General features: G+C 34.9%; 1 protein-coding gene across 1 annotated transcript; it reads right to left on the bottom strand.

The window, feature by feature from the left end:
- Positions 1 to 283: 283 nt before the first annotated feature.
- Positions 284 to 2,460, bottom strand: LOC135744809 (immunoglobulin lambda-1 light chain-like). The gene is made up of 4 exons (XM_073814164.1): positions 2,384 to 2,460; positions 1,996 to 2,307; positions 1,407 to 1,460; positions 284 to 825 (listed from the first exon to the last, which is right to left on the bottom strand). Exons 1-4 carry the CDS (start codon positions 2,421 to 2,423, stop codon positions 503 to 505), a joined length of 729 nt encoding a protein of 242 aa, XP_073670265.1. The 5' UTR covers positions 2,424 to 2,460; the 3' UTR covers positions 284 to 502.
- Positions 2,461 to 10,778: the final 8,318 nt, after the last annotated feature.

The following is a 10,778-nucleotide window of genomic DNA, read 5'->3' on the forward strand; positions in this document are numbered from 1 at the left end:
AGGGAAGAGGTTTGGGTTAGTGGAATAAGTTGACATGCACCTGCAAAAACACTAACAGACAGTTGAATGTCTGTTGAGATATCATAACAATGAGGTGTTAGTAGACATTAAGCAGACAGTCTACTAATTCACTAAAGATTGGTAGTTGATAAGTAGTTGCAAAGTTACTTATAATTAGTAAAATGTCTAAAGTGGACTATCGAAATAAAGTGTTACCTAAAATGAAATTGGATATTTCGGGTATGTTAACAACAGTTTTCTATAAAAATCAGTAAGAAAGCAGTTTATGAATTATGCAGTTTATTGCAGATCAAAAGCACAATAATGTACAAGGATCATTTATAAAGAAATTCACACATTTTTTCAAGACAAAACATATTGTCAAAGAAATTAAGCTACTCAGATTAATTCTTTAATATTGCCTATATCTTTGTTTTCTACTACACACTTTTGATAAAGAAATACTACAAAAACCAGGACAAGGCAGTATACTTGGCATTTATTAATTGCATTCAGATTTCTTGATCTTTGTGGTTGTGATCTTCGATCCAGCAGCAGTCACTTTACATGTGAGATCTTTGTCTTTCTCCCACTCTGATCTCTCAATGGTTAAATAACTGCTCAACTTGAATTTCTCATTCGGCTGCTGTTCGGCAGATCCGGTGAAGACGCCATCAGTAACTGAGTTTCCATTCACAAACCAACTCACATCAGCAAATCCCACAGACATGTCATTGATCAAACACACCAGAGTCACTTTACTGGAGCTCACATCTTCACTGGATGGAGGCAAAATCTTCACAACAGGAGGAGAAACACCTGAATCTACACAACACAATTCATGAAGAAAGATCAAGAAATAAATGCACTTTATCACAAAATAAGAAGTGTTGAAACTTTTAAACATGAAAGATTTTACATTAAAGTCTCTTAAAACAAAAGATTGAGTTTCATTGTTTAATTTACAGATATGTTCTGTAAACAATATTTAGTAGTTAATTCATCCATCCCTTTCCAAATTCCCTTCCAAATGTATTATTTAATATTTTTCTTATTTAAATGGGTGTTTTAAACGTTTCTAGAGAACTGAAACATCTAAATAAATATAGACATCATCTATACGTGTCCATCACTTTTGTTCTTAACATTAATGTTTAGGTGATTCAATTGAAAACATTTACTATCATCCCTGCTCAAATGTAGAACAAATCAATTTGTGTGCTATTAAAAATCATTTGAGTTACAAAAAATGCATAAATTCTGGAAAATTTATAAAATGATTAAAATAAATACTGGAAGTACATAAAACATAAATCCAGTAAAAAAGTATCTCTATTTTTGAAAAAATCTTTACATACATTTAAAATATAAAAACAGCTTAGTATGTGAGTAGAAAGATGACTTACCGGTCACAATGAGTTTTGTTCCTTGTCCGAATACCACAGTGATAGATTTCAGATCTTCAGTCGTACAAAAACCTCCTCAGTCTCTGATGTGATACAAACAGAAGTGAAACAGTCACTCAACTTCAACTCATCTCTGTCTCCTTTAGTTATTTTATATTACTTTAACACACTTGTAATTGAAACACTTGTTTAATATCGAAAAACTGTGTTGAAATTGCTATACTAAACTACAAATGAAGTCTGTTCATATTATTTATAATCCAGAGTCACAACAGTAAACTAGTGCGTTTAATATAAATCAACAGTAACTCATACAAACTATTTACATTTAGGGATTTTAATTTCAGGTCATGATTTTATTGTTTAGATTTGATTTGTGTTTTATAAATACAGATTAATTTCTTCAGTCAGTTAGATCCACATATTTTACTAATAGTGTTTTAAATAATACTGATACTTTCTAAATAATATTTTATTCATGTGTTTTAAACAATAATAATAAGTCAGTCAGCTCTCAGAAGTGACTGTAATCAGTCAGGAGGTTTTTGTCATGATGTGAATCACTGTGATACGCCCTCACTAACAGAGCCGTCCCATGTCTGACAGTAATACACAGCTGAATCTCTCACATCTACATTATTGATGATCAGCTGATAGTCAATATCTGACTGAGCTTTAGATGTGAAACGGCTGGATGAAAAACTGTCACCATACAGGTCAGGAAGGCTATGACCATAATAGTATCTCAACACAAACTGAGGAGCTGCGTTTGGAAGCTTTTTATGCCAAGAAACATAGTTGCCATCACCCTTTCCTATATTACAGTCCATAGTCACAGAATTTCCTTTTTCTTCTGTCAGTACTGAGGGTTTTTGTGTGAGAACTTTAGCTGAACTGACACCTGAAATAACAAATGAGAAAATCCTTCATTTCATGTCCATGACATCAATATGTTAAGAGTGAAATGTGTAACTTACATGAGAGAAGAGTGAAGAGATTGATGAATATTATCAGCATCTTGTCTGTGTTTGTGAAGCTGTTTGAGTTTAGTGAAGACATGAAGACAATTTGATTCTCATATAGAGATTTTGAAGAAGAGAAACTCTGAAAGAAGGAAGTTCATTCAAATTCAGCCAATCAGCTTCACTTCCTGTTAGAGAGTAAAAGAGTTTCATCAGTCTGTCTGCAAACATCAATCTTCAAATAAATGTTATCTGAGCAAAATATCAAAAGCTCCTCCCACAAAACTCAACCTAGTGTATAATCTCTGACTGTTGTCTCTTTACTCTCTCATGAGAACAGACCGACCTGCATCTACAAACATGCTTTTCAAACTCTTTCTTCTCTTTACGACTCACCAAGGACCTTTGTAGACAAGTTGCTCAAAATGTTTTTTTTGAGTCAACCTAACTGGAAAAGTGACTACAGACAAAATTGTAATACTTACCGTTTAACTCTCTGCAGGTCTCTTACAGTATCTGTATTTGTATACTTTATAAACTATGCCAATGTTGGTAAAATATATCTGTAAAATATACAGACAAACCATCCCCCTCCATTATCCCATATATCAGTCTTTTCCCTCACGACCTGCTGCAGGAATTAAGACTTGTCTCGCTCATGTCTTGATCATGATGCTGGAAATACACACAAGCGCACATACACACACAGTACCAGGCATTGTCAAGTCGCAAGAAATCATAAACATGACATAAGCTTAATCCTTATTTACCTTACTTTTTTCTTTCAACCTACAGGCAATAATATACGTATATAAGGTTTTTATCATGTTTTCTTGATGCATATATCAGAGTAGAGTTATTTCACCACTGTTTAACTAAATAAAACAGTTTTGCACCAATCATCAAGTCCAAATCTGTTTAATAAATCTAATTTTAATATTTCTAAATATTTCAATATTTTCCACAGTCAAAATAGTTTAATTCTACACACTGTTCCAGTAGATCAGACAGAAAATCATGGGTATCATTTCAGACAACACACAAACTGATAAAAGGGACCGTATGTCACACTGGATAAAATGCATACAGTAAAGTAAGATTAGTACTTGAGCGCCCTCTAGTGATGTAAGGTATGAATCCCAGATAAATAAATTATGCAATAAACCAACGTGATCTCATGAGAATACGTGTGTATTTTTACGAAATATACAATATCGACGTTTTGACAGGACTAATACGTAAATTATTTACTTATTTACAGCTTTACAAACGTACAAATTTGTACGTAAGTTATTCCTATTCATAAATATTAAAATCGCGGAGATTGCCGTTTCTCATAACAATGTTTTTAGTCATATTTTCTGACTTATTTAAGATAGTTTACCCACTTACCTAATGAAATGATTATGATATTCAGAGAATTTCACAATATTTAACATTTTAAAACTTTAAAATTAATAGCATTTCTGTATTTATATTTATTTTGTTTGCCATGACACACAAAAACGCGTTTTCTCCTCCTGTCTTCTATGCAATACGTTGTTATTATTACTACTAAGCAATAATTACAACATAAATTCACAAAAGATGTTACTTTTATTCATCTGCTGTAATCCACATCTTTAAAATGCATATGATTGCGAGGTACAGATCCAAATTCAACCCTTTATCCAGCGATTTTGATCCGAGTTCTCATCAGCAACCGTAAAGTTATAACGAAATCGCGCTTTCGTTATTGTGAATTCAAATATCCCGCCTCAAGAAGCTTTACGACACATTGCTTTACGGCAGTGATATCAAAAGCTCATTGGCTCTTTGAGTGCCACGTGACATATTTGCGTCATTTCCATTTCCGTTGGTGTACGTTTGAAATGAAAAAAGCGCGCCGTGACAGAGGGAAGCCGGATCAACGCGGATCAAACTCTTGGAATAATAACTTTAATACTTCTCTTTACTTTACTTCATATACTCCAGGGGCCTCATTTATAAAATGTAGCGTATAAATCGTCTTAAATTTGATGTAAGATCATTTCTGAAATTTGCGTACGTGTGATTCAGTGAAAACAGACGTACGCACAAAAAACCGTGCGTACGCCTCTTTACCCAGATGTGAGATCTATAAATCGCAAATGATCTTATAATTGAGCGCAGCTGAACAGTTTTAGATCTCCGCCTTCTAAACGCCTCCTAATTAATATCATTACAATATAAAAGAGCACAGGTCAGTGTCCGATTTCCTATGTTGAAAATGACGAGTACAAAGAAAAAAAACTTTACTGAGCCCGAAATTGATGTCCTGCTGGCGGAGGTTGAGGTTCGTGCGGGGACGCTTTTTGGAAGCCTGTCCAGTGGGATTTCAAACAAAACCAAGTATGTGGCATGGCAATGTGTGGCACAGGCTGTGAACGAGGTAGGGGGGCAACAAAGGTCCCTAAAAGAAATAAAAAAAAATGGTCTGACTTAAAACTAAATTCCAAAAAGCGTGTTGCTCGTCACAGAAGAAATGTGCAGGCTACGGGAGGTGGAAGTGGCACTTTACACCTCACACCGGAGGATAACCGTATAGCTGCCATAATTGGTGAGAGTGCTGTTGTTGGCGTTTTTGCAGAAGGTGATACAGATCTTTTGTCTGCACAAGCTTCAGAAGGTATGTTATGTGATAAGTTATAGAATATCGAAACTGGGTGTTTTTTTTATTGATTGAACTTTATTGTTGTAGATGAAGATGAACAAATACAAAGAAAAAACGCTGCTGGAATATCGGACTCCCAAATTGCGACTGCGACAGCAACAAGCAACACTCCTGTTCAGGACGAATCTCCGATGCCTTCAACATCGAGCTTTCCTAGCCAGGGGAGAGTGCTATCTTCGGCCGTCCTGCAATTACAAAAAGAGCTGAATCAGTCAGTTTCCGAGGTTGTGACTGAACTGCGGCAAGTGCGTCAGTCTTTAGTTGAAATAAACAAAACTCTGTTGGGTCTGGTTGATTGTTTGAAAAAACGGTGTGTGTGAATAAAGTATTTAAAATTTGAAATTCTCAAAGTTTGATTCTCTACTGCTTCATGTAATTCGCAGCACTGTATAGAAAAACTTAAACAGAAAACATGAACAATGAAATGGCCTGGCCTATAGCTACTGCATGGTGTGGTGTTATAAAAAATGTTTTAGTCTTACCTGTTGAAATAGCATGTGGATTACCTGCCGTCTTCTAATTATTGCAACAGCATGTGCGTTCCAATTAGCGGGTAGTGGAGGGGGATCTTCTGGTACATCCATGCGCATTTCCTCTTCTGGCAGCTCAACCCCATAACCCAAGCAGATATTGTGCAGAGCACAACAAGCCAAAATAATTTTACACACTTTACTTGGATCGTATAGTAGTCTCCCGCCCGATGCGTCCAGACATCGCCACCTTCCCTTCAATAGCCCAATTGTGCGCTCCACGACCGACCGGGCGCAGGCATGGGCCATGTTATAGTGGACCTCCTCAGCTGTATGTGGCTGCGCTAGAGGCGTGAGAAGCCATGGCTTCAGAGGATAACCTCTGTCACCTATAATTACAGAGAATTATTTCTGAACGTAAAAATTGAATAACCGCCAAACACAGTTATTTAGCCTACCTAGAAGCCATCCATCTCTACCTGCTCCTGCCTCCAAACGATTTCCCACGCTGCTATTGCGCACAATGAAGGAATCGTGCGTAGACCCTGGCCATCTTGCAACTGCATTAATAATTGCCATACGAGCATTGCAAATTATCTGTACATTAATTGAATGGTAGTTTTTTCTATTAACATACACATATTCTTGCGCATAAGGTGCTCGTATGGAAACGTGAGTGCAGTCTACTACACCCAACACATTGGGGAATCTGTTTGGCGCATGAAATCATCCATAACCTGTTGCTGCTCCACGGCTGTGTATGGGAACTTTATGTAGCGAGCGGACAATCGGATAATGCCTTCAAGCACAGCTGGCATAAGTCTGCTTACAGAGGGCTGGGATATTCCTGATTGGTCACCAATCTCTCTTTGAAATGTTCCCGTGGCAAGGAACCCAAGAACGGAGAGCACCTGTATCTCCACAGGTATGGCATGGTTGCAGTTGGTGCGTCTTTGTATATTAGGGCTTATCTGTGCACAAAGATGTAACAGTGCAGCCCTTGGCAAACGGTACCTGCTTATCAGCCACTCATCATCATATGCTAGGAAATCTGCCCGATCTCTAAAAACGCGTTGTCTTCTCATTGCGCGGTTTGCAATATCTTCAAGAAGCGCAAATGCTGCCATTCTGCTTCTTGCAAATAGCCTACTTCATTATAAGCCGTTTTATAGGTCATAGATGCTTCGAAATAATTAACACGTGTGGATCCAAATTATTTAATGTGTACCCTAATTATTTTAAAACAGTTGTGTGTGGTTAATTTTTCCTGTTGATTATTAACAAAAAATAAAATTTCTAGAAACAACACAAATAATAATAATAATAATAGTAATCATAATACAATTATAGGCTTTCAAAAGTAAATCAAAAGTAAAAATTTCGAACACATTATAGATAGGTAAATAGATCTTACATAATAATACAATTTATTATGGCACGATTATGCTCTTCGGTCTGAAAAAAACTGTTATTGGGCATTTCTTTATATTTACACAGATTGTTTACTAATGCTGCTCAAATGTGCCATTAATGTAATGACAAAAAAAGAAGACGACAGCTGCTAAGACAAAAAGAAGACGACAGCAGCTAAAATAAAAAGAGTCAAAACTTTATTTAAATTAAAAACATATTTATGTGTGTACGTGTGTAAAAAACAAGACTTCAATTTCTCTTGATAAATACATGGAATAAACTATGCACACAAAGCGAGAAAAGACCTCACAACATTCCTAAAAAAAGATGTTTAACTCCCAGTAATAAAACATCTGTCTGACTACAGTTCTCTTGAATTGCATCTCTGTTGTTAAATGTGTAAATTACTTTTATTATTAGGGCTTTATTATTATTAGATATTCAAATAGTTGCAATACTCCAACTTTGCCACAAGGACGTACGTCTCCCCAGACCCTGACGTGGCGGTAAGCACTCTTCCACGTCAAAGACCGTTTTTATAAATATGAACGTTGCCGTGGATTTTAACGTACGCACACTCTAAGATCAAATCTGTGCGTACGCACGTTTTATAAATGAGGCCCCAGAGAGGACCTTGGCTGCAGCACATCGTCATTTTAACTACTTTTGGTACTGATTTTAATATTCGCAATAAATAAGTTGTTGTGATTACACTTGTCTGTCTGTTATGATTTTTTAAACAGTAACGTTAAATGATTTTAATAAACTTTTTTGCGTAGGACTGTAGCACCTTAAAATATCTTTTGAATGCTATATTGTTACTAATATGTTCCTAAACATTATCTGTCCGTTACGTTGCATAATTTAAAAAGAATACATTACGTATTTAAACATTTTGTATAAAAAGATTTTAGGTTTAGGGTAAGGTTTGGGGTAGGGTTAACCCAGCTTACAGAAAAAAGTTCTAAGAACGTTCCCTGAAGGTTCCCAAAAACGTTCTGCCAACGGAAAAAGTGTCCAGTTTTCTTGACGTTCTAAGAACGTTTTTGTGTTGTCTCAACGTTAGAGGAATGTTACATTTTACCATTTTTAAACGTTATGACAATGTCATGTTTTAATGTTCACACAATGTTTAAAACAACAACTGTTTATTATGCTGACTTGTTTGACTGTTATGTAAATGCTAGAGAAACATTGCATTTTATTATTTTATAAAACATTATTTCTGAATGTTCAGTAAATATACTGCTGTAGAAAACACAATTCACTTATTAGGTTTAGATGTTGGTGTTTTGTTTAATTTTAAGTCACAATTATTGTGATTAGTGTTTGTTTTAGTTGGACTCTTGACTCATGACTTTTTGCTTGCTAGTGTTTTCCCTGGTTGTGTTAACTTTGTGTTAATACACCACATTTGTTATGAACATGTAAAGTTAATAGTGTAATTCTGTGGTAGTTGGTACATAATGGTAAAGATCACTACCTAATTAATTTACTAATCAAAAGTGTATTTTCTGTCAATGATGTCAAGATCCAGTACTTTCAGAGCAGTTTGTAATTAAGGAGTTTTAGAAATTTAACACAAAAAATATCTGCTGTATAATTGGGACACACAAATCTCAAGAATCAGAGTATGAATCTCAACCATGGTGACAAATAAAATTGCAAAAAAACATTATTTATCCATGCTGCAGTGCATGCTGGGAGTCCTGAATGAGATTTGTAATTTGTTGATACCCAGCATGCATTGCAGCATGAAGGTTTTCATTTATTTGTCACCATGGTTGAGATTCATACTCTGATTCTTGATGTTTGTGCATCCCAATTATACAGCGTATGTTTTTTGTCCAAAGTTTCTAAAACTCCTTATTGACAAACTGCTGTGAAAGTGCTGGATCTCATTTACATTATTGACAGAAAATAAAATTTTGATTAATAAATTAATTAGGTGATGATCTATACCATTATGTACCAACTATCACAGAATTACACTATTAACTTTACATGTTCATAACAAATGTGGTGTGTTAACATAACCAGGGAAGAAACTAGCAAACAAAAAGTCAAGAGTCAAGAGTCCAACTAAAACAAACACTAATCACAATAATGGTGACTTAAAACTAAACAAAACATCAACATCTAAACCTAATAAGTGAATTGTGTTTTCTACAGCAATATATTTACTGAACATTCAGAAATAATGTTTTATAAAATAATAAAATGCAAAGTTTCTCTATCCTTTACATAATAGTCAAACAAGTCAGCATAATAAACAGTTGTTGTTTTAAACATTGTGTGAACATTAAAACATGACATTGTCATAACGTTTAAAAATGTAACATTCCTCTAACGTTGAGATAACACAAAAATGTTCTTAGAACGTCAAGAAAACTGGACACTTTTTCCGTTGGCAGAACGTTTTTGGGAACCTTGGGAACTTTCAGGGAACGTTCTTAGAACTTTTTTCTGTTAGCTTGGAAGGTGGTAACATATCGCTAAAATGGTTAAAAAGAAATTATACAGCAATCTTTATGGAATGAAATATACATAAATGTTTTACGTTTTTTAGCTGTCAACACGTAAAAATGCTACGTTTAAATGTTTAAATGTTAAATACGTCTATATTGTACGTTTTAGCATCTTTTAAACGTACAAAAAATACGTTTTTGGTTGTTTAAAGTTACGTGTAAATACTACGTATTAACAGTGAGACCAGGGTGAATAAACAAATATACAGCAAACAAATAATTTGATCATTGCTTGTTGATTTTTGAAGTTAATCAATGTAAGACCTTTTCAACTGCAAAAATACACTTTATAAAATTTTATACATATCCTACTTTAGCCTATAAACTTTTTGGCCAGGAAAAATATATTTTTGCCAAATGGGTTGTAAAATTAGAAATGTATTTGTTGGCCCTGAAATACATTTTAAATATATGTTGATATATGTTAAAACTATAATTTAAAATCCCAAAACTTATATTAAGCTTTACTTTCCACAAGATGTATTTAGCATATATTTAAAACATATTTTTGGACAGAGAAATGCACTTGTTGGTGAAGCAACACCCTACAAATCTTGGCACTGACAAAGGCTTAAAAGAAGCGTGATAGTGCGCCTGTCATAAGCATTAATGAGACTCAAACAAAGGGTCCTATTTTAACAGACACTTAGGGTGCTTCTCAATTTTTATTTGTGCATCCTTGTTTCCTTTCCTCGCTCTTCCCTTGTGTGATTTGAAGATGTGATAACGTGAAGGAGACGTTTACATGCGCAAACACTTACGTGTGTATTCTTGCTTAACCCCTCATCTCCTTATGGTGGAATTAAAACAAGATGGCGATGCTCGATCAGTTTCTGGGTTATAGGATGTAGGACATAGGAGTGAAGAAACTAAAAAGCATATTAGGAAGCACCATTAGTTCAGTTCATGGAGCTCTCACCTGATGATGATCAGTGTTAAATAAGGGTTACATTAAAAGTGCAAAGCAGTGGATCCACAGGAACAGGATTGAAAAGCACTGCTTTAGATTTGACATCCCCATACAGATTCTACTTATTGCCATTTAAAACTGCAGGTTTCTGGAAAAAACAGCTTCTCTATGAACCTCTAATGTATTGTAGCTACCAGAAGGTGTCAAAAGTGCATATGGTCCTGCTGAATTCTTTATGGAGATTTAAAGTCCCATCTCTTGGTATCTGTAACTTCTGTATGCTAGATGCAATGTACGGTAAATCATCTTTAGCTAATGAAAGAAATAAAAATAAACTCATAAAACACATGGACTTTGTTCAAAGGCTATAAAAAGATTATTCTCTGATGAGAACATT

The sequence above is a fragment of the Paramisgurnus dabryanus genome, chromosome 3 (assembly GCF_030506205.2).
Source record: "Paramisgurnus dabryanus chromosome 3, PD_genome_1.1, whole genome shotgun sequence".
Taxonomy (NCBI): Eukaryota; Metazoa; Chordata; class Actinopteri; order Cypriniformes; family Cobitidae; genus Paramisgurnus; species Paramisgurnus dabryanus.